The sequence below is a fragment of the Rattus rattus genome, chromosome 3 (assembly GCF_011064425.1).
Source record: "Rattus rattus isolate New Zealand chromosome 3, Rrattus_CSIRO_v1, whole genome shotgun sequence".
Classification (NCBI taxonomy): Eukaryota; Metazoa; Chordata; class Mammalia; order Rodentia; family Muridae; genus Rattus; species Rattus rattus.
This window is the reverse complement of record NC_046156.1, coordinates 158,107,810-158,132,356: the sequence shown is the minus strand read 5'-3', so window position 1 is coordinate 158,132,356 and position 24,547 is coordinate 158,107,810. Positions and strand designations below refer to the sequence as shown.

Sequence of the window (24,547 nt, the reverse complement as noted above, 5' to 3'; positions counted from 1 at the left end):
TAAGCCACTACCTAAAGACTATACATGGACTGACCCTGGACTCTGACCTCATAGGTAGCAATGAATATTCTAGTAAGAGCACCAGTGGAAGGGGAAGCCCTGGGTCCTGCTAAGACTGAACCCCCAGTGAACTAGATTGTTGGGGGGAGGGCGGCAATGGGGGGAGGATGGGGAGGGGAACACCCATAAAGAAGGGGAGGGGGAGGGATTAGGGGGATGTTTGCCCGGAAACCGGGAAAGGGAATAACACTCGAAATGTAAATAAGAAATAATCAAGTTAATAATAATAATAATAATAAAAAAAGCACAAACTGAATTTCTCAGAAACCTCATCAAATCAATCCCTAGCACCGTGTAAACCAGGCTTGGTGGTGAACATCTATAATCCCAGCACTCAAGAGGAGCAGAAGACCAAAGCCATGCTCATTCACCTTCATTGTAAGCTTGAGATTAACCTAGGCCACAAGACACCCTGCCTTTAAAAAGAAAAAAAGCCCAGGGACAGCTCAGGGAGGTAGTTCAGTTAAGTTTGAACATGGCCGCCCTTCTAGAAAGCCTGAGTTAGATTTCCAGCACATAGCCATGTGTAACTCCAATTTCAGGAGGACCTAATGCCCTCTTCTGACTTCTATGGACACCAGGCACACTAGTGGATCACAGATATAACAGGCTCCCAGATCCTAGTAGCACAACTTATACCATGATGGAAGTACCATTCGGCCTTGGAACCTAGCAGGAAAGCAGCAACACTTGCCAAAAGGAAAACAGAGACCTAATCCACTGAAGTCCATCAGTTCTAGGAAAGACCCTGAGGGTATTAACCTTGCTTTAGGTTCTAGGAGAGACCCTGATTGTACTAACCGTAGTTACTCTGCAACTAACTGTTCCTGCTAGCTGAAGTGTGTCAACCCAGGATATGTTTTTGTTTGTTTGTTTGTTTGTTTGTTTGTTTGTTTTGCTTAAAAGCTCACCAAGGGTTAAAAAACCTAGTATGAGGGCTGGAGAGATGGCTCAGTGGTTAAGAGTGCTGACTGCCCTTCCAGAGGTCCTGAGTTCAATTCCCAGCAACCATGTGGTGGTTCACTAGTATGGTGGCCAGCCAATTAATAAAGACTTTCTATTGGCTTGAACCCGTGTCCAAGTAGTCTTCTCTGGAAGGTACCTCACAACACAGACATTCATGTTAAGTAAATCACTAAAATATTCAAATTTTTAAAGACTTTTTTTATTTATGATTACACTGTAGCTGTCTTCAGACACACCAGAAGAGGGCATCAGATCCCATTACAGATGGTTGTGAGCCGCCATATGGATGCTGGGAACTGAACTCAGGATCTCTGGAAGAGCAGCTGAGCCATCTTGCCAGCCCTCAATTGTTTTTTTGTTTTTTTGTTTGTTTGTTTGTTTGTTTTTTCTTTTTTCTTTTTTTCGGAGCTGAGGACCGAACCCAGGGCCTTGCGCTTGCTAGGCAAGCGCTCTACCACTGAGCTAAATCCCCAACCCCCTCAATTGTTTTTTAATGTTTCAGAAGTTCAAGGAAATGGGTTTACTGGAGAGAATATACTTTTTTTTTTTTTTTTTTTTTTTTTTTTTTTTTACTGTTTACCCTTGGCTGGCTAGAACCAGGATGGGCTAAAACTTAGATCCATCAACCTAAAGACAGGCCCCACCATGCCAGCAAAGCTATGCATTTTCTTGCCTTAAAAAGCAATTCCAGAACTTAAAAGACTGATGATGCAGTAAGGTCTAAATGAGTATAAGTTACATAGCACAACTTTGGAAGGACCGGGAAAAAGGGTGGGAACAGGAACTGTGAAAAGACGGGAGCCACTGTGCCAAGAAATAAGCCCACGATGTGGTGCAACATGTAAAGTAGCACCACCTGGAAAGACTGCAAAGCCAGGTAGAAGGGCAGCACCCCAGGGGCTGCAGATGCAGGAGACACAGGATCCTAGTCCTGGGCTCTGCCTGAAGCCTTGGGGCATTACGTGTGCTAGGACCAGATAATGCTTTGCCCCATGTCCCACTTCTGAGCTGGACAGGCCTGGTCTCCTTTGACTATGGTTCCGCCCCCCACGGGGAAGACTCATAGACTGCGTATTCCTCTTCAGGTGGGCCTGCAAGCCTCATCGCTGCTGAGATGGATGGATCTCCTACACAGGCCTTAAACCAAGGAGCTCTGAGATAAAAAGGGCTCACTAAACCATACAGATTCTAGGCAAAGGTGAAGGGCCAGCCATGACCCAAATTGCCACAGCCACCAGAGGTACAGTCAGACAACGCACAGGAAAAAAATCTACTAGGCAGAAAGGGTCATGGTGTTTCCTAACATTTGAATGAAAAAAAAAAAAAAACAAGAATGTTCATTTTCTATCAAACTGACTGTACATAAGACAAGCAGGACAATGGCCAAGGGGCTGTCCTGGAATAGTTTAATCCCTAAAGAAACAATTGTTGACCATCCCACTGTTCTCTGCACCCAAATCCCGTTGGGAAGAGAGCTGAACACCCAGGAGTGCAGACATCCTGAGACCACAGGACAGACTGCCACTTCTACACACCTCTGTCCACATCCAAGGGGAAACTGCACAGTGCCTCTGGACACAGAAATATTGGAACAGTCAGCCGCCAGTACCCACGGTTCTGGTCTATGCCCAGAACCGAACTAAACTGGCCAAACAGCTCCCTGCACCCAAATCCCATGGGGGAAAGAGCTGAACCCTAAAAAATGTAGATACTCCTGAGAAGTCAGAGGAGAATACCCTCTGCCCACAGGCCAGACCCAAGAGGGAATTGCATAGTGCCAACTGTGCCCGATGGGTGCAAGGACCTAGGAGCAATCAGGGGTAGGACCCTTTGATTCCTGCCCATGCCTAGAACTGAAAGACAGTCTCCAGGAGCACGTACACACATGAGAGCAGAGCACCTGTTCTCAGAAAAGGCTGAAAGAAACCAGGAAAACAGTTCTACAGGAGTGCTGACACAGAGGCCTACAGCAGGGCCAAGTCACTCTCAGAAACAGCAAGACAAGCAAACACCAGAGACAACCCAATGGCTAGAGGCAAGCGCAGGAACCTAAGCAACAGAAACCAAGACTACTTGGCATCATCAGAGCCCAGTTCTCCCACCAAAGAAAATACTGGATATCCAAACACACCAGAAAAGCAAGATTTAGATTTAAAATCACATTTTTTGATGATGATGGAGGACTTTAAGAAGGACATAAAGAACTCCATAGAGAAATGCAGGAAAACACAAGTAAACAAGTAGAAGCCCTTAGAGAGGAAACAACAACAACAACAAAAAAAATCCCCTGAAGGAATTACAGGAAAACACAACAAAACCAGGTGAAGGAATTGAACAAAACCATTCAGGATTTAGAAATGGAAAAAAAACAATAAAGAAAGCACAAAAGGGGTTGGGGATTTAGCTCAGTGGTAGAGCGCTTGCCTAGCAAATCCAAGGCCCTGTTTGGTCCCCAACTCCGGAAAAAAAAAAAAAAAAAAAAAAAAAAAAGCACAAAGGGAGACAACCTGGATTTGGAAAACCTAAGTAAATGACAAGGAGTCATAGATATAAGCATCACCAAAAAATACAAGAGATAGAAGAGAGAATCTCAGGGGCAGAAGATACCATAGAAAACATTGACACAACTGTCAAAGATAATGTAAAACACAAAAAGCTCCTAGCCCAAAACATACAGGAAATCCAGGACACAATGAGAAGATCAGCCTAAGGATAATAGGTATAGAATAGAGCAAAAACTCCCAACTTAAAGGGCCAGTAAATATATTCAACAAAATTATAGAAGGAAACTTCCCTAACCTAAAGAAAGAGATGCCCATAAACAGACAAGAAGCCTACAGAACTCCAAATAGATTGGACCAGAAGAGAAATTCCTCCCATCACATAATAGTTAAAACACCAAATGCAAAACAAAGAAAGAATATTAAAAGCAGTGAGGGAAAAAGGTCAAGTAACATATGAAGGCAGACCTATCAGAATCACACCAGACTTCTTGCCAGAGACTATGAAAGCCAGAAGATCCTGGACAGATGTCATACAGACCCTAAGAGAACACAAATGCCAGTCCAGGTTACTGTATCCAGCAAAACTTTCAATTAACATAGATGGAGACGGGGTTGGGGATTTAGCTCAGTGATAGGGTGCTTGCCTAGGAAGCTCAAGGCCCTGGGTTCGGTCCCCAGCTCCGAAAAAAAAAAAAAATAGATGGAGAAACCAAGATATTCCATGACAAAACCAAATTTACACAATATCTTTCTACAAATCCAGCCCTACAAAGGATAATAGATGGAAAACTCCAACACAAGGAGAGAAACCATACAAAAAGCAAGAATATAATTTCCTTGCAATGAAACCAAAAGAGACACACAAACATAATTCCACCTCTAACAACGAAAATAACAGGAAGCGACAATCACTATTCCTTAATATATCTCAACATCAACAGACTTAATTCCCCAATAAAAAGACATAGGCTAACAGACTGGATATGTAAAGAGGACCCAGCATTTTGCTGCATGCAAGAAACACACCTCAGAGACAAAGACAGACACTACCTCAGAGTAAATGGCTGGAACACAACTTTCCAAGCAAATGGCCCGAAGAAACAAGCTGGAGCTGCCATGCTAATATCAAATAAAATTTACTTTCAGGGACTGGAGAGATGGCCCAGTGGTTAAGAGCAATGATTACTCTTCCAGAGGTCCTGAGTTCAATTACCAGCAACTACATGGTAGCTCACAACCATCTGTAATGAGACCTGATACCCTCTTCTGGTGTGTCTGAAGACAGCTACAGTGTACTTATATAAAAATAATTTTTAAAAAGTAATAAAAAATTGACTTTCAACCAAAAGTCATTAAAAAAGATAAGGAAGGACACTTCATATTCATCAAAGGAAAAAATCCACAAAGATGAACTCTCAATCCTAAATATCGATGCTCCAAATGCAAGGACACCTGGTTCAACTGGAGGTCAGCATGTAGAAGAATGCAAATTGACCCATTCTTATCACCCTGTGCAAAGCTTAAGTCTAAGTGGATCAAGGACCTCCACATCAAACCAGATACACTCAAACTAATAGAAGAAAAACTGGGGAAGAGCCTCAAACACATGGACACTGGGGAAATTTTCTGAACAAAACACCAATGGCTTATGCTCTAAGATCAAGAACCACAAATGGGACCTCATAAAACTGCAAAAGCTTCTGTAAGGCAAAAAGACACTGTTATTAGTACAAAAAACAGCAACCAACAGATTGGGAAAAGATCTTTACCAATACTACAACTAATAGAGGCTAATATCCAAAATATACAAAGAACTCAAGAAGTTAGACTCCAGAGAGCCAAATAACCCTATTAAAAATGGAGTACATGGGGTTGGGGATTTAGCTCAGTGGTAGAGTGCTTGCCTAGCAAGCGCAAGGCCCTGGGTTCGGTCCCCAGCTCCGGGAAAAAAAAAAAATGGAGTACAAAGCTAAACGAAACATTCTCAGCTGAGGATTATCGAAAGGCCAAAAAGCACCTAAAGAAATGTTCAACATCCTTAGTCATCAGGGAAATTCAAATCAAAACAACCCTGAGATTCCACCTCACACCAGTGAGAATGGCAAAGATCAAAAACTCAGGTGACAGCAAATGCTGGTGAGGATGTGGAGAAAGAGGAACACTCCTCCATTGTTGGTGGGATTGCAAACTGATACAACCACTCTGGAAATCAGTCTGGAGGTTCCTCAGAAAATTGGACATTGAACTACCGGAGGACCCAGCTATACCTCTCATGGGTATATACCCAAAAGATTCTCTAACATACAACAAAGACACATGCTCCACTATGTTCATAGCAGCCTTATTTACAATAGCCAGAAGCTGGAAAGAACCCAGATGCCCTTCAACAGAGGAATGGATCCAGAAAATGTGGTACATCTACACAGTAGAGTAATACTCAGCTATCAAAAACAATGACTTCATGAAATTCATAGGCAAATGGAATGAACTAGGAAATATCCTGAGGGAGGTAACCCAATCACAGAAAAACACAGTTGGTATGCACTCATTGATAAGTGGATATAAGCCCAAAAGCTGGAACTACCCAAGATGCAATTCACAGACCACAGGAAGCTCAAGAAGGATGATCAAAATGCAGATGCTTGGACTGAAGAGATGCCTCAGTGGTTAAGAGCACCGACTGCTCTTCCAGAGATCCTGAGTTCAAATCCCAGCAACCACATGGTGGCTCACAACCATCTGTAATGAGATCTGATGCCCTCTTTCCATATGTCTGAAGACAGCTACAGTGTATTCATATCTAATAAATAAATCTTTAAAAAATGTGGGTGCTCCCACCCCTTCTTAAAAGGGGAAAATGGAATTGATGAAGCTAAAAAATGCATACTGAAAGGGACCGAATATAGATCTCTTCTGAGAGACACATCCAGAGCATGTCCAATACAGAGGTCAATGCTAGCAGCAAACCACTGAACGAGAACAGGACCCCCTTGGGGGGGGGGAATTAGAGAAGGATTGAAAGAATTGAAGGAGCTTGCAACCACATAAGAACAACAACGCCAACCAACCAGAACTTCCAGGGACTAAACCACTACCGAAAGTCTATACATTGACTGACCCAGGGCTCCAACTGCATATGTATCAGAGAATAGACTTGTTGGGGCACCAGTGGAAGGGGAAGCCCTTGGTCTTGCCAAGGTTGGACCCTCAGTGCAGGGTAATATGGGGGGGGGGCAGTAGGGGGATGGATGGGGGGGAATATGGTATAAGGGAGGGGGAGGGGGAGGGGTAGGGGAAGGAAGAGAAGGAGAGAATGGGGGGCTTATGGAAAGGAAACCAGGAAAGAGAATAACATTTGAAATGTAAGTAAAGGAATATATCTAATAAAAAAATAAAAAAGAAAAAAGAAACAATTGTAACTTCTTGGTTGTTTGGTTTCCAAACTAGAACACAATGTGGTGTTGATAGTTAGCCTCCAGAGCAAAGCACAGCTCTAGCTCCACAGAGAAGTAACCATGGCCAGAGAACACCAATTTGGGTTGCAATGGATAAAAGTGTTCCACGGTGGAGAAGTCACATGAACTTCTATAGTCCCGGAGCAAAAAGAGTGAGAAAGTGTTTGTGTAATACAGTGATGGGAACATCAGGGAGATTGTTCCAGCAAAGCTGAAAAGGCTTTGCTACAATGTCTCATGACCTTCTTGGCCTTGGTGGAAACTACATTCCCAGAGTCTTCTCCCATAGTCACAAATGTTTCCTCAGATACAGAGGCGTTATGCAGGAGGTTAGCTCTGGGAAGGACTGAGTAACAGGACATATGGATACACACACACACACACACACACACACACACACACACACACACACACACACGGAGTCACACGGGTGGGCCAGCTAAATGCCCAGAAACGATTCAAAGATAATGGTGGTGGTTGGCTGGTGGTAAAGATAAAAGATAGTTCAATTCCCAGCAACCACAGAGGCCCACAGCCATCTGTAATGGGATCTGACCCTCTCTTCTGGTGTCTGAAGACAGCTACAGAGTGCTGCTCACATACATTAAATAAATAAATCTTAAAAAAAAAAAAGAATAAAGAGGATAGTGACCAGTCAAGTACAGATAGGCCAGCCCAGGCCAAGAAATAAGCTGTCAGGTCCAGTCTAGCTGGGCAAGATTGAAGCAACTTTAAGAGCTCCCACGTGCAGAGAACTGTTGCCCTTCCCTAATGAATCCTCACTTGCAGGCACGTTTAAGCCCTATGCACACTCTTGTGTCTTATACATCTACTTAGACAGAACAGGCAGAATTCTGCGTTCAACCGGCTTCTGAGAAAAGCATACCTCTCTCTTAGAACCAGCCTAGAGTAGGGGAAGAACAGAGAAGAGGAATATAAAGCCATGGCTGCCAAGGTGGAGACTGTTACTGCTCGTCGCAGCCTGCATTCTTTGAGGGCAGGGTACATTTATCTGTGTGTGTGTGTGTGTGTGTGTGTGTGTGTGTGTGTGTGTGTACATGTCACAGCATGCTTTCAGAATCAGAAGATTTGGTTCTCTTCTACCACAGGGATCTGGGATGGATTGAACCCAGGTCATCAGACAAGGATCGTTTCTCATCTCACCAGCCTCAAGCTTGTGCTTTTTTTTTTTTTTTTTAAGATTGTATTTCTGTTTTCTTGCTACTTGTGACTGAGCTCTTGACAGTTGTTCAACTACTATGTCCCATCCAAATTCCGTTTCAGGAACAAAGCAAGCCAGACTGCTGCTGGGTTGAAACCACCAACTTCTCTATAAACTATTAGTTCTCAACACGTGGGTCTGTCTCGACCACTTCGGCAAACGTCTACCTCCAAAAATATTTACATTACAACTTGTAACAGTAGCAAAATTACAGTGATGATGTAGCAACGGAAATAGTTGTATGGCGGGGGTCGCCACAATGTGAGGAGCTGTTAAAGGGTCGAAGCACTAGCAAGGCTGAGAACCACCGCTATAAACAGTAATAAATGGCTACTTCACGGATTAATAACAGCCCAAGGTGTTCGTGCTTTCTTTTTAGTCATGAAGTCCTGGTGTCCATTGTCTGCAGAACCTTATACATAGATGTGGCTTTAGGAAACTTCAGCGTACATCATAAAACCAAAAAAGAACATGGAGTGGTTTCCCTGGTTGATTTAACTTGAAGCTGTGAGTTAAGGTGGCCTCTTATTGCTTTCCTCCCTACAGTTTCTGGCCATAAATTGAACTCAGGATGTCTCAGAATTATTTCTGATTCCAGACCACAAGAATACAGAGAGAGCGGCCATGACAGGCCCAAGTCTCACCTTCTGCCACCAGTTTTTCTGCTCCAACAGACCAGGCAGATAGTGGAGACGTCACCCATGATTGTACTGGGATGATTGTCCCAGAGTGTCCCGTGGAGGGCTGTTCACTGCAGCCTTTCTAGGGCTTTGTGGGGAACTTCGTTTGTTCTTTCCAGCAGAACTCCGGTAAGGCAGTTACCATGTTTAACCTCTGCTGGTTTTAGGAGGTCAGCCTGGACTACATAGTAAATGCCCGACTAGCCTGACCTACTACAGCGTGAGCCCTGACCAGTGTGGTAATGCACACCGGTAATCCCAGGTCTTGGGAGGTGGAAGCAGGAAGATCAGCAGTTCAAGGTCATGCTTGGCTACCTGGCAAATTTGAGGTTGGCCTGGCTTACCTGAAACCTTTTCTCGAAAAGATGAAGGGAAGAAGGAGAGAGAGAGGGGTAGAGGGAGAGAGGGAGAAAGGGAGAAGAGAGGGAGAAAGGGAAAGAGAGAGAGAGAGAGAGAGGGAAAGAGAGAGAGAGAGAGAGAGAGAGAGAGAGAGAGAGAGAGAGAGAGAGAGAGAGAGAGCGCCAGCCAGTAGAAACAACTTTGTGGAGTAGAAACAACTTTGTGGAGTAAATGCCCCTGACCTCCTAGTCCTTTTCTCCCTGCTTTCTCTGTTCCCACCTCTCAAGAGTGGAGCAGATCTGTACTTCCGTCCCTCAGAGACAGATGGCCGGCTGCTCTCTAGTTACACCAGCCAGGTCTACATAGTGAATCCTGGGCCATGAGGCTTGACATGTCTCAAGGAAAACCAAACAGCCCAACTCAGAGCTCAGATCCTTTCCAACAGAGCTCGGGGGCCAGAACTAGGAAGCACTGTGCTCACCCCGCAGCATGTTGTCTAATACAGAACTGGGCCAAAGTACAAGGCTGCGTCAAGGTCGAGCGCCCGAAGGCTGCCAATGCTTGGCTCAGCTCTACTCTCTACGCAGGAGATCCAGCTGGGTGAGCCTAAGGCTTAACTTCCCTCCCATAGGTCTTGTCAGCGAGGCTCTGTGAAACCCCACCCCCTTCTTCTTGCAGGACAGAAGTCCTGCAATACAGTTCTAAACAGGTAGGGGGTGGGGGAGGGAGGGATGGAGAGAGGAGGGAAGGGGAGGGAAGAAGAGAGGCAAGAAGAGAGGAAGGGAGGGAGGGAGAGAAGGAGAGCGAGGGGGGGTTGCAGGGGGCGGGGGTGTCTCTGGTCTAGGCTGGCTTGTTCCCACCTAGCACTGGATTTACATGTGCACAGACCACGTCTGCTCTTTAATTGAGTTGTAGGAACTGAACTGGAGTTTTCATGCTTACATAGCAAATCCTCCTGGCTGAGCTATTTCTTGGCCCTAGGGCAGGGCAGGGTGGGGCAAATATATCTTACTTTTTTTTTTTTTTTTTTTTTTTTTGGTTCTTTTTTTTTTTCGAGCTGGGGACCGAACCCAGGGCCTTGCGCTTCCTAGGCAAGCTCTACCACTGAGCTAAATCCCAACTCCATATCTTACTTTTTAAAAAAGATTTTTAAAAAGTGTTTTAAATTTTATCTGTATTGGTGTTTTGCTTGCATGTATGTCTGTGCACCATGTTTGTGCCTGGTGAGAACCAGGGGAGTTAAAGACAGTTTAAGCAACCATGCTGGTGCTGGGAATTGAACCCAGGTCCTCTGGAAGAGCAGTTAGTGTTCTCAACTGCCGAGCCATCTCTTCTACCCCAGAAATATCTTTGAGTGGCTGGCTCGCCCACCCTCCTGATTTTATTATAGAACTTAGGATACCAGAAGTGTTTGGAGGCTTAGCTCTTGACAGTCTGCCCTCCATATCTGATTCACAAGCGAAGAGGTAAAAGGAAGGCAATGTTTAGGACGTAGCTGCTGTCTGCACTTCTATGCAGTCCTCGCAAAGACCTTCTCAAATAACCTGGTTAAGGAATCGCATCCCTTAAACATACCTTGCCTTGCCCTGACCCACCCCGGCCCACCTTCTCTCTAAACAGGGTCTCAGGGCCTCACTACTTGTCTAGACTGGCTTTGAATTCAAGATCTCCCTGCTGTAGATTCATAGGGTGGCTTCGCTACACACAGTTTAAGTGTTTTTTCCCCTTAAGGTTCTTTGTATATAAAACACTTCCATGCTGTTGGTGGTGGTGTGCATCTTAAACCTAGAACTCGGTAGACGGGAAGAGGCAGATTTCTGTTCGTGTGTCACAGGCCGGCTCGGGGTACATGAAAAGACCCTTCCAATGTAGAAGGATGTTTTTAAGACAGAGGCATATGAGTTGGGACTCACCTCAGAACAGCACTTCGGGCAGGAGACTCTGCTGCAGTTCCCAGGGCCTGCATGCCTGGCTTTGTGTGTGTGTGGTATATGTGTTGTGTGTGTGTGTGTGTGTGTGTGTGTATAGGGCCAGTGTACACCCTTTTTCAGCTGGAGGACCCCATTTGGTGCATGTCCTGTGCATGCTGCCACTGTCTTTGTGTTATGTGTGTGCTGGCTCATTGTATCTAGAAGGTCTTGATTTTCTGGAGGCCTCCACCCATCCCCTCTGTCTCTTAACACCTTTTTCTCATTCTCTTTTGCGGAGTTCCCTGAGGGGAGGCATTTAATGGAGATATTCCTTTTTAAGGCTGAGTGTTCCAAGGTCTTTCATGATGAATATTGCCAGGCTCTGGGTCTGGGTATTTGTTCCCATCTGCAGCAGGAGGAGACTTCTCTGAGGATGACTGAGCATGGGACAGATCTATGTAACTTCCAAGTTTTAATGAAACTGTTCGTGTTAGGAAGTCATAAGAGTTGGTTTCAGATTAAATTTTGGACTGTATTGAAACTAGAAACTAGCTACCTAGGAGGGAAATGGTTCTAGATAATTTGGGATGATGAACCAAATAGTTCAACCGTTTGCTGCACAACGTCATGACTGAAAGGGCCAGAGGTGAGTGCTCGGGCGGGAAGAGGGGCGGGGCGGGCGCAGAGGGGTGGAGCTGGCCCTTATAGCTCCTCAGTGACATCACACAGGCTCCGCCCCACGCTACCCACTCCCGATACTTCTGCCGCTCGCCTGCGCCCCGGAAGCTGCCCCTACTCGGGGGTCATTATGGGCAGCAAGATGGCTTCCGCCACCAGGGTCGTGCAGGTAAAACCTGGGCCGCTCCCGCGCTTGGAAGGGAGAGAGGGATGGTGCCGACGCAGTGGCAGCGCCGGGAGGAAAGGCGGTGCCAGAGAATGCGCGGTGACCGCGGCCCTGAGGAGGGCCAGCGGGTGTGTGTGTCTGAGAATGGAAACTCCGGCTCCGGCTCCGGGGGTAAATAGGGTCTGGTGCCAAGGGTTCGAGGCCCGCGGCCGGTGGTGGCCTCTGGTAGTGTCTGCTCGTGCTCGTCGGGGTCGGAGGATTCCCCGGCACCTCATTAGCTCTAGTAGTCTGCGGACTACGCTGCTCCAGCAGTCCGGCCAATCGCCGTTTAATGTTGTTCGCCAGCCAGCCAATCCGGAGGAAGGCCTTAGCGGGGCGGGGAAGGAAGCAAATCCTGGATCTGACCTGGTGTCCCTTCAAGGACTTGGGAATGGCCGGATAACCGGCCCCTTGGTCTGCTTCCTCACCTTCGAGCTGGTTAGATCTGATCTTTTCAGGCATCTCGGCTAGAGATGCAGGAATGAGTAAAATACCATACTGTTTAAATTTATTACTTACTATTATGTGCGTCTCAGGGTTGGTTTGCCAAGCCTTTCTCCACTGTGCTTAGATAGGCAGCTATGGTAACATTGCTAGTCCACTCATCAATTACTAACTCCTGACAGCTTTTATATCTGCTCCTCCAGCTGTGGTCTCTAAATAGGAGCGGTAAAAAAAAATTCATGAGTAAGTGGACAGCCTTTTGTAATTAGAGAGTTTAAAAAATTCTGAATGTGGAGTGTTTTCTGATTAATCTTCACTTTTGATAAGTGCTTTTTTTTTTTCCCCACAAACACTTTCCTTTGAAGTTGTCTGAATGATGACCTTTGGAAGCACTTCACTGAATAATCCTCGGTTACTCATTCCGTTGGTAGGCACGGAGCATTGAGTATGGTTCTGCAAGTACAGAATAGCTGGCAGTCTGTTATCCATCCTATATAACCTCTTACATCAATAATGTGTATATAACTCAGTCTGGAGTGGTAAAGGAGCAGACATGGTAGCACACACCGTTAATCCCAGCACTCAGGTAGCAGAGGAAGGCAGACCTCTGTGAGGTGGAGGCCAGCCTGGTCTACAGAGTGAGGTATAGCCAGAGGTCTGTAGTAAAACTATGTCTCAAAAAAAAAAGTTGGTGTGTATGTAGGAATTGACACAGCCGAAGAATATAGCCACTGGGGTGATAAGCACATGAAGAGATGTTTGGAAATCCTTGTCAAGAAAATACAAATTAGGTTGGAGAGATGGCTCAGTGGTTAAGAGCACTGGTCGCTCTTCCAGAGGTCCTGAGTTCAATTCCCAGCAACCACATGGGGGCTCACAACCATATGTAAAGGGATCCAATGCCCTCTTCTGGTGTACTCATGTACATAAAATAAAAATAAATCTTTAAAAAAAGAGAAAATATAAATTAAAACCAGGCAGGTACTACACAATCACCACAATAACTAAAGTGTACTTTTTATTGCTGTGGTTCGGACCTAGGGCCTCATAGCCTACATCTGAGCTACTACACATAGCCCTTGTTATGAAAAGATTGACAATACCAAGTGGTGACGTGGTCGGAAGGCTCTGAAACTCATATAGTATTTACTGCTGATTTATTATCCAAGAGCGTCCCTACCTTGTCTGGGCCGAAGAGATCGCTCAGTGGGTAACATGCTTTCTGCACTGGCCTGAGGTCCGAGCCCAGCCCCACATAAACACTGGCTGGAGCGGCAGCCTAGAGAGTGAGAGACGGAGACTGGCAGGTCTCTACAGCTCGCTGACTCCCTAGACTGGTGAGTGAGTGAGTCATGGCTTCAGTGCGACTGAAGGAGGAGATCCCATGTTGGCTTTTGAGCTCCCCGTGCATGTACACACCACATATGCACACAATTACACACCTACCCAAATGCACACACAAGCAGAGGCAGGTGAATCTCTGAGTTTGAAGCCAGCCTGGTCTACATAATGAGAGCCAGGGCCATGGAGAGAGTCCTTCTTTTTTTTTTTTTTTTCTTTTCTATTTTTCGGAGCTGGGGACCTAACCTAGGGCCTTGCGCGCTTGCTAGGCAAGCGCTCTACCACTGAGCTAAATCCCCAACCCCGAGAGAGTCCCTTCTTAAAGAAAGAAAAGAGAAGAAGAGAAAAAAGAGGAAGAAAGAAAAGAAAGAAGGAAGACTATTACTCTCGGTCTGGCATCGGTGCTCAGGGATGGAGGGGACTTGTTTCTGATGACCGAGGTTTGGTCAGGGGGTGGGAGGAGGGAACCGACTCCTGAAGCCTATCCTGTGGCCTCCACAGGCGCACGCACACAATAAGTAAGCAAAAATATTTTTTAAATGTTTTTCAAAAATATACAGTTCTGTAGATAAAGGAAAAAACTGAAGTGAAGATTAACTATTTTAATGGATTTATAGGCTTGGGAATTACAGATGTTTTCAGCTAATTTATATTTTTCTACTCTTTTTTCCCAGTTTTTACACTGATTGGGGAGCCAGAACAAATGTTTTGTTGGTAGTTTTGTCTTCTAATTCTTGCTGACCTTAACAGTTGTAAGGCTTTGCTTTCTCAGTAGTAACCAGTGACAGTTAATCATTAGGTTAGGTTGAAATCTTGTTCCGTAGAAAGAGCCGTATGCTTCTGAATAGAAGGATGGTTGCATAATGGCATTCTTTTTCTTTCCTTCGGGGAGCTGAGTCTGAGCTATAATTTAGAATAGTACGGCGGTTGGTTTTGTTGCCTTTACTAAATCATGAATTTTGAAATATCTTCAAAAACTGGACAGCAATTAGAGCAGCTTTGCTTTTGTGTTTCGATTTTCTTGGTTGTTTTGTTGTGCTATTTTTAATAGCAGGTCTGTGTAATTCTGGCTGTCCTTGAACTTTCTGTGTTGTCCAGGCTGACCTTGAACTCAGGGAGATCCGCTTGCCTCTGCCCCTCTTCAGTGCTGGGGTTAAAGGTGTGCTCTAAGACCTGTCTTAGAGCAGGTCTTTTTTTTTCTTTTTTTTTTTTTTTTTTTTTGGAGCTGGGGACCGAACCTGGGCCTTGCGCTTCCTAGGCAAGCACCACTGAGCTAAATCCCAACCCCAGAGCAGGTCTTTTTAATAGCCCAGTGTTTGCCATGAAACTTGAGTAGTAACAGAACACAGGCAGTCATACTTGATACAAACCAGGAAATTTCCGGGTACTTCCTCATGACTCTGTATGTCAAGCAGCACAAGGTCGCGTTGTCTTTACTCGCTTGCTTTTATTATTATTTATATGTACGTATGTTTGCCTGTGTGTGTGAACCTGGAATAGGCATCAGATGTCCCAGGGCTGGAGGTACAGGTCCGTGTGAGCTGCCTGCTGCTGCTGGTGGGAACCAAACTCGGGTTCTCTGCAAAAGCAGAAAGTGGTCTTCGAGCATCTGCCCGTACAGTCCACTGCGGAGTTTGTTTTTTAAGATTTTACTCAGTATTGTGATGTGTATGGAGCTCTGAGGACAGCTTCTGGGAGTCAGTAAGGCTGGCTTGGCAAGGGCTTTTATTTTTAATTGTGTGTGACATTCCTTGTGAGTGCTGTTCCCCAAGGAGGCCAGAGGTGTCACATCCCCCTGGAGACACAGGCATTAATTATGTGTCTGTGTGTGTATGACATCTGAGTGAGTGCTGTTACCCAAGGAGGCCAGAGGTGTCACATCCCCCTGGAGACACAGGCATTAATTATGTGTCTGTGTGTGTATGACATCTGAGTGAGTGCTGTATCCAAGGAGGGCAGAGGTGTCACATCCCCCTGGAGGTACAGGCAGTTGTAAGCCGTCCTGATGTAGGTGCTGGGACTTGAACTCGGGTCCTCTGCTAGGGTTCAGTACATGCTCCGAACAGAATGAATCATCTCTCTACTCCCCAGTAGTAGTTTATTTTAATGAAGGTGTTTAATTATGAGGACTGGTGTGTTGTTGCTCTTGTGGTTAATGAGGTCATGTTTCCCCACGTCTTATTTTCCTTCAGGTAGTGAAGCCACATGCTCCGTTAATAAAGTTCCCTAACAGAAGAGACAAACCTAAGCTCAGTGGTAAGTTGTTTCACTTAGATATTATTTTAGACATGGCCATCAGATTTAGAATGTACATTAGAGACAGTATTTCTCCACTTCATAATCAGGCAGGTTGGTGTGGTTTAATTCAAAATATTACCCAAGTCATATACAAGTCATTAACTTTGGAGGGGTGAGGGTGGGGGGATATAGAGTCTTACTGTGCAGCTCTGGCTGACCTGTAACTGGATAGGTAGACCAGACTGGCCTTGATCTCACAGAGCTCCTCTGCCTCTTAAGTGCTCTAAGGCATATACTACCACATCCAGCTAATAATAATAATACTAACTATTATTATTGTTATTGTTATTATCGCTGTTACATTTATTTGTTTTATATTATTGTATTTTTTTCTTTTTTTTCTGAGCTGGGGACCGAACCCAGGGGCTTGCACTTGCTAGGCAAGCGCTCTACCACTGAGCTAATTATTGTATTTTTAAAAATAAATTAAAAATTATGAGTATGATTGTTTTTCCTGCACATAAGTTTTCTGTACAACACGCATGACTGGCGTCCACAGACCCTAAGAAGGCATCAGACCTGGAACTGGAGTCATGGATGGTTTTGAGTCACCATGTGGGACCTGGGAATCAAACGCAGGTCTTGGCACTAAGCCATCTCACGGTCCTAAAGGGAAGCTGGGGGACAGGCTTGGACGATGTGGATTCTGGGGATGCTTATGTCCTTTAGAAGATGAGTATGACCTTCGGTGGCTGAGCTGTCTCTCTGGCAGTCATTTACTTCTTTAAAACTTTTTTTACTTTATTCTGTGTGTGTGTGTGTCTGTGTGTGTGTGTCTGTGTGTGTGTGCATTAGATCTGGAGTGTGCACTTGTTACAGTGCACATATGGAGGTCAGGACAGCTTGTAGGAGGAGCCAGTGCTCTCCTCCTCCCTCAAGAGTATCAGGGCTCAAACTCAGGTTGACAGGCTTGGTGGCAAGTACCATTATCTTCTGAGCCATCTCGTTAGTCCTAATTTACTTTCTTTAAACTCCATTGCTGGGCGTGGATGGAGGCACCCATTTTTAGTCCTAGTTACTGAGGAAGCTGAGGCAGAAGGATCAGTTGAACCCAGGAATCGAAGGCCACCTTGGCCAACATAGTGAGAACTCATCATACAAAGATAAAATGAGAACTGTTGCTGTGACACGGTGATTGTTTGCCTGGTGTACAAGGACCTGGGTCCAACCCCATCACTGTCTGACCTAAAGCAAAAGAGATACTCAAAAGAGATACTATTTCTTCCAAAAAGAACAGTGTGTGTGTGTGTGTGTGTGTCCGTGTGTGTGTGTGTGTGTGTGTGTCTCTGTGTGTGTCTGTGTCTCTGTGTGTCTGCGTGTGCATGTGTGTCTGTGTCTCTGTGTGTGTCTGTGTCTGTGTATGTGTATGTGTTTGTGTGGGTATACATACACATACATGTTTATGTGTATATATTACATATATATTTGTAGTAGTTCATAAGTTATTTGAAGCCATGTACACTTAGAATTTTAGCACTCAGACAGTTGAGGAGGACGAGGATTGTTAAAGCAGATTGAGGAACAGCATGATTTATTTATTTAAATAAAGTTTTGTTTATTTAATGTGTATGGGCATTTTGTCCGGATGTATGTCTGTGAATCACACATGTGCCTAGTACAGAAGAGAGTATCAGATCCTCTGGAACTGGAGCGACAGCTTAAACTCCCCAGTAGGTGCTGGGCATTAAGCCTCTGTCCTCTAGAAGAGCCAAGCGCTCCTGACTTCTGAGCCATCTCATCAGCCCCAGTGACTTGATTATTCAGTAGTAGATAAATAAAAAAATAACATTTATTCGGTCCCCAGCTCCGAAAAAAAAAAAAATAACATTTAAAGATGCCTGGATAAGGGGTTGGGGATTTAGCTCAGGGCCCTGGTTCGGTCCCCAGCTCGAAAAAAAAAAAAAAAAAAAAAAAAGATGCCTGGATAATTCTCTAATTAGTATTTTTGTTTTTAATTTCAGCTTCAGACACTTTGAGATCTGCTGCGCTACCCTCCCACTCCTCTGTAATTTCCCAGCATTCTAAAGGAAATTTGTCCCCAAATTTACTGATGCATCAGGGGCCACCAGACACTGCAGAATTAATAAAATCATTACCTCAGAAATACAGGAGGAAACCTATGTCTCAGGAGGAAATGGAATTTATCCAGGTACGTCGTTGCTCTCTAGCACAAGGTTGTGCACAGTGCCTGTGACATTCTGGGTTTGCAGTTTCCTCCTTTTGTTTTGTCAAATGGGATCATAACTAAGGGAGATGAAGAGAAAGGCCAGGGCTGTCAGGCACAAATCAAGCTCGGGGCTGTCAGTAAGTATGGAGGATATATGAAGAAATAAAACCATACAGGGGGTTTGAGATGTAGCTCTTTAGTAGAACTCCTGCCAAGCATGTGCCAAACCCTGGGTTCAGTTCCCGCAAAACATAAAGCCATATGAAAAAAAGCCCTTTGGGTGAAGGGTTTGTAATTTTTCCAAGTATAAAGGGCTTCTGAGACCATGGATAAAGTTGAGGGTAACTGATGTCATCAGTTATCTTTTTTTTTTTCCTTTTGTTTTGAGACAGGTTTGAGACAGCTCTGGCTGTCCTGGAATTTGCTAGAAGACCAGGCTGGCCTCCAACTCAGAAATTCACCTGCCTCTGACTCCCTGGTACTGGAAGTAGGATTAAAGCCACCACCGCCTGGCGGCTTCTTTTTTTAAATTGGGCTGGAAAGGTAGATGACTCAGTGCTTGAGAGCACTGCTTTTTTTCCAGAGGACCTGGATTCAATTCCCAGCACCCGCCTGGGAGCTCACAACCATCTGTAGCTCTTATTCTACCGAATCTGATACCCTCTTATCTGATATTCTACACACGTAAAAATAAGATTAAATGAATTGTTAAAGAATGACATCATCAGTTTTAAAAAGATCAAAAGCTGTCTGGGATTGGTGGCTCACAACTAATCTTCACTAAGAAGGCTGAGGCAGGAGGATTGCCATGATTTCTCAGAGCCAAGTCGGGGCTGTGTACTGAATTCTAGGCCAGCCTGGGTTATAGAGTGAGGCCTTGTGTCAGACAGCCAGAACCGGAAGGTCACTTTTTACTGTGTAAACAATGGCCAGTTTTGTACTGACCTCAGTGCCTTGTGTTTCTCTTTTCAGCGTGGGGGTCCAGAGTGATCGTCGTTGCGGCTGCTGCTTGTCACCAGGCAGAAGGATTAGCTTTACAATAAAGGACTTCCACAATGTCAAATGAAAAGTCACATATTAAACAACCTTAATAAATGTTCTGTAAGCAGAATGAAGTATAGAAACTCCAGGTGGTCACTTGAATCTCCTACCTTATGTATCTTGGTCACTTCCCCACAAGCTGGCCTGTACACTTACGAAAGTCTACATTTTTAAATGCTAGCCTGTTAACTTTCTCTTGATTATGAAGTGTTACCGGTGATGAGCTATTAAAAGCACATGGTATCTAATAAACGTCCCTTTTTCTGTTTGTGTAGATGTAGAGATAATTTATGAAACATAATCTCTGCTATAAGGAAGTCTTTTTTTCCCTGAAATTGAGGATCAGTGAGATATTTCCACTGTTAACTCCCTGATTTTATTTTCATTTACAAGGTTATCTTGGTGTAATGATGTAACCATACTCTGTTCTAAGTAATAATAATGCAATTTAAATAAAACTTGGCAGTGAGGATTAAGACTATGAAGACTAGTTATAATTTATAACTTATAAAAGGTTATGTGTACCTATATTTAGAAAAAGTGTCTGTTCTGTAAGGAGCAGGGAGCCTTCTGTGAGCAAAGCCCGCAGGACTGAAGCCTTACCCAGGTAGGCTCAGAGGGACGGATTATTAGTGTTTATGTATGACTGATTGATCAGTGCATACTGAGACTGGCGACTGCAGCGTCTTCCTGCAGTTCCTGATGGTTTTCCAACCTGAGAATGCTGTCCTATCTCATATGAAGACAGGCTGATGTCTCCCCACGTTCGTGCCTGCTAAGCAGACTGTGTTTTTGGGAGCAGTAAGGGCACCCTACCTGATCCCAGCTTGAGCGTATATCTGCCATTTCATCATTGTCTCGCTGCTGCTAGTCAGGGTTCCAGAACCCAAGGCCTGTGGGTCATAGCAGTGTATAAAGTGGAAAACATGGGGTTGGGGATTTAGCTCAGTGGTAGTGCGCTTGCCTAGGAAGCGCAAGGCCCTGGGTTCGGTCCCCAGCTCCGAAAAAAAAGAACCAAAAAAATAAATAAATAAATAAATAAATAAAGTGGAAAACATTATAGATGAGTACAGCATAGGAAAAAATATTTCACTAGAAATCGCCACTTGTAGTTTGGGAGGGTTCTCCTGTATCTTACTGTTGGGTTGTGATCATGTTTGCAAATCCTGATAATTAACTTCCAAGTCTAACTTACTGGGCAACCAATGACATTACAGTGGGTTATCCTTACAGTAATCTTCAAAAGGCTGACTAAACAAGTCCTTATAATGACTTATAGATTATACCTTTTAAGGAAGTCATCCTTAATAACGAATAGCCGTAAGCAGTAGACACTAGAATTGTTTACTTTCATTTTTGTTCAATTGTCCATGAGCTAATCTTGTTTTTTTCCTATCATTCAAGAGTATTTTTCATATAAATTCTGTGCTACGAATGGGTTTACATATGATTTTAATAGTAAGGTATTCTGGTAACTAATGAAAAATACCTATTCATCTTTTTGGGGTTTTTTGTGACAGGGTCTTACCATATAGTTTGGTTGGCCTAGAACTCGCTGCATAGACCAGGGTGGCTTCAAACTCAAGAGATCCTGGCTTCAGCCTCTGCAGTGCTATGATTCAAGCCATGCACTTATGTCTAGCTATGATTCACCTCTTTTTTTTTCTTCCAAAGACGATTATTTGGGGTGAAGACACAGCTTTATAAGTACTGTGCTTGCCCAACAGTCCTGAGGGCCAAAGCTGAAGCCTCAGCACCCATGTAAGAAGCTGGGAGCAGTTATGTACTTGTATTTTACTACTGGGAAGGTAGAAAGGCAGGACCCTGGAGCAGTCCGGCCAGGCAGCCGAGCTGAGTTGGTGAGCTTAGTGAAATACTATCTTGGAAAAACAATTGGGGAGATTGAAGAAGACACCCAATACTGACTGTCCTCTGTTTTTGCTTCTACATATGTACCTTAAACTTACACCACACAGAAATATTCACAAATGACTTAGGGGCTGAGGATACAGCTCAGTGAGCTCTTCCCTAGCATGTACAAGGCCCTGGATTCAGTCCTAAGGTTTCAAAACAGAAAGATGGATTTCTACAACCTAAAGTTACAAAGTTCTTCCACAGGCCTCACCAAGCATGGTCAGGTTGTCACAGGAATACCCCACTTCTGGTACCAATTTGTTTTAGTCAGGGTTTCTATTCCTACCTAAACATCATGACCAAGAAACAAGTTGGGGAGAAAATGGTTTATTCAACTTACATTTCCACATTGCTGTTCATCACCAAAGGAAGTCAGGACTGGAACTCAAGCAGGTCAGGAAGTGGGAGCTGATGCAGAGGCCATGGAGGGATGTTACTTACTGGCTTGCTTCCCCTGGCTCACTCTGCTTGTTTTCTTATAGAACACAAGACCACCAGCCCAGGGACAGCACCACCCACAATGAACCCTCCCTCCCTTGATCACTAATTGAGAAAATGCTGGATCTCATGGAGGCATTTCCTCAAGGGAGGCTCCTTTCTCTGTGATAACTCCAGCTTGTGTCAAGTTGTCACACAAAACCAGCCAGTACAGGTGTTTTTCTTGGTCCTAGGCAATGACAAAGGACTTCAGCAATAATAGCTAGCTAACCGGGTTGGGGATTTAGCTCAGTGGTTGAGCGCTTGCCTAGCAAGCGCAAGGCCCTGGGTTTGGTCCCCAGCTCCGAAAAAAAGAAAAGAAAAAAAAATAATAGCTAGCTAACCACTTTTCAGACATTGGCTTTTACCCATACAAAGTCACAAGCCTTCCAGAAGTGTTTGAGCAGATCCTATCAGAGGAGGAAACTTTGTGCAGACAGAAATAAGTTTAAGTAATTTATCTAGTAATTGAATACTGGTTGGCCAGCATTCAAACACAAGCCACTACTAGATTATACTAGCATCTTTATTCTTTTAGGATTTATTTTATGTTTATCAGGACTTTACCTGCATGCCAGAAGAAGGCATCAGATCCCATTATAGATGGTTGTGAGCCATCGTGTGGTTGCTGTGAATGAGATTGGGGACCTCTGGAAGAACAGGCAATGCTTTTAGCTGCTGACACATCTCTCCACCCTATACTAGCATCCTATTAGCATCTTAATAATCAGTCCTTAGTATTCTGTTGCTGTCTCCAACCTATCTTTTAAGATTCCTAATGTTTAGAAACCTCAGTTGCCAAGAAAGCCATATTGACAGCTATTTCAACTCAAAACTTTGGGGTCAGCCAGTTAGATTTTTATGTGCCAGGGGTCAACATTGGTAACTCTGGTGAAGCCATCTATTTTACCACAATACCAACAGGCCTTCTTGATTTTCCTTGACCACCTTTCTGCGTACAGTGTGGTCTCTTAGCAGCCAGAGCAAACCTTTTAAAATAGTATCTGGAGCCAGAGAGGTAAAACTACCATCAAGCCTGAAGACCTGAGAAGTCAAGTCACTGTGGTACCCCCATTATAGTCAATAATCACAATAAATAAAATATAATAAAATTTAATGATTCTATTAGCATTTAGTGGACATCCAGTGGCATCTGTACTGGCCTATTTAAAACTGCAAGACACCATCTCCATCTCAATCCCTGTTAGGGTTACCATCATGCCTCATGTTTAACGTTTTTCTGAGACAGGATCTCACTATGTAGACTTGAATAGTCTGGACCTATTTTTTTTTTTTTTTTTTTTTTTTTCTTTTTTTTGAGCTGGGGACCGAACCCAGGGCCTTTGCGCTTCCTAGGTAAGCGCTCTACCACTGAGCTAAATCCCAGCCCCTGGACCTATTTTTAATCTTCCACTACACAATGTCTTGTTAAAAGATATTTTTAGATCTATAATAATGTATGGCACATAGGAAGCAATACATTTATTAAAATTAAAATGAAAGGTTTTTTTTAGTTGTTTTGAGACAAGGTTTCTCTTTGTATCCCTGACTGGCCTGGATTTACTGAGTAGATCAGGCTGGCCTCCAGCTTGCAAAGATCTGCCTGCCTGTGCCTCCCTAGTGCTGGGATTAAAGTCATGTATGCACTTTAAATGAGTTTTTTTACTGAGCATTATGGATTCTAATTACATAGGTATTTTGGATATAGGATTCTAATTATAACCTGGTTAGTTATGTAGTTGCTGAATTTTGTGAATCATGAACTGAGTAGAATTCAACCCAGGATTATAGAAAGAACTCCCAATGACCAATAGCAGAAGATTTTTTTTTTGTTTTGGGTGAGACTGTAGGCCAGACTTTCCTGGAAGTTGCAAGTTTCCAGTGCTGAAGTGCAGGTATGGAACAAGAACACAGAACAGTATAGGGAGAATCTGATTGGTTAATTAAGCTCACTTTACTTTTTCATAAGGGTTAAAGCACTTCTTTATGTTACCTAAAACTGGCCAGCTTGGGAGAGCTGGCTGCTAGTTCCTTGGAAAGTCAGATTAGTTTCTGTCTAGTATGGAACTAAAGCATGCGTGGCTCCCATTTTGGTTTGATACAGTGAATCTTGTGTGGATCTCTTAAATTTTGTTAACAAAGGTATTAAGGGGCTTGGAGATGGCTCAGTTTTTTGTTTTTTGTTTTTTAACATTTATTTGTGTATATGAGTGCATGTATGCCTGCATGACAGAAGAGGGCATCAGATCTTCTAAGCCACCACATGGTTGTTGGGAATTGAACTCTGGAATAGCAGTCAGTGCTCCTATATGCTGAGTCATCTCTCCAGTCCTTGGTTCAGCTCTTTCAGCTCTTCCAGGTTCAGTTCCCAGCACCCACATAGTGCCTCACAGCCATCATTACAGCTCGCCGGGATCCAACACCCTCTCTTGACCCCTATGGGCATTGAACACATGGGATACACAGACATACATGCAACCAAAACATCCATTCACATAAAATTAAAAAGTTATTTTAAAGTAATGGTAATAAAACTGGTTCTTGCCTCCTAAGTAATTTTGTGAAGATCAATTCTTAAACCCACCAGGGAATTGAGGCCTCAACAAAACCACCCTCTACCCTGTATGCAAACTGGAGCGATGTGAAAACAAAAACATGACAAGCGGAAACCATTGCTGGAGCCAGTAGTTGATAGATAGGCTTTTATTAACTACATAGCAGACATCGTTACTATGTCTAAAGGCTCTACTCTTAATTCATTAATTTCTAATTTTTAGAAGACCAAAGGCTTATTGCATAGCATTCAGTAGGACTTGGTCCGTCCCCCCTCCCCCCCGTCCTGTTTC

At 44.1% G+C, this 24,547-nt stretch overlaps 1 protein-coding gene across 1 annotated transcript; it reads left to right on the top strand.

Annotated features, from left to right (window-relative positions):
• The first annotated feature begins 11,859 nt into the window (after positions 1-11,859).
• Positions 11,860-19,791, top strand: Mrps36 (mitochondrial ribosomal protein S36). The gene is made up of 4 exons (XM_032898742.1): positions 11,860-11,983; positions 15,997-16,060; positions 18,064-18,251; positions 19,242-19,791. The coding sequence occupies exons 1-4, from the start codon at positions 11,945-11,947 to the stop codon at positions 19,257-19,259; spliced, it is 309 nt and encodes a 102-aa protein (XP_032754633.1). The 5' UTR covers positions 11,860-11,944; the 3' UTR covers positions 19,260-19,791.
• The last annotated feature ends 4,756 nt before the right edge of the window (positions 19,792-24,547 follow it).

Excerpts from the sequence above, each read along its gene's own strand:
- Mrps36 (XM_032898742.1), top strand. The coding sequence starts at position 11,945 with ATGGGCAGCAAGATGGCTTCCGCCACCAGGGTCGTGCAG. Across the intron at positions 11,984-15,996 it reads CCGCCACCAGGGTCGTGCAG|GTAGTGAAGCCACATGCTCC; the intron begins GTAAAACCTGGG and ends ATTTTCCTTCAG. Across the intron at positions 16,061-18,063 it reads AGACAAACCTAAGCTCAGTG|CTTCAGACACTTTGAGATCT; the intron begins GTAAGTTGTTTC and ends TTTTAATTTCAG.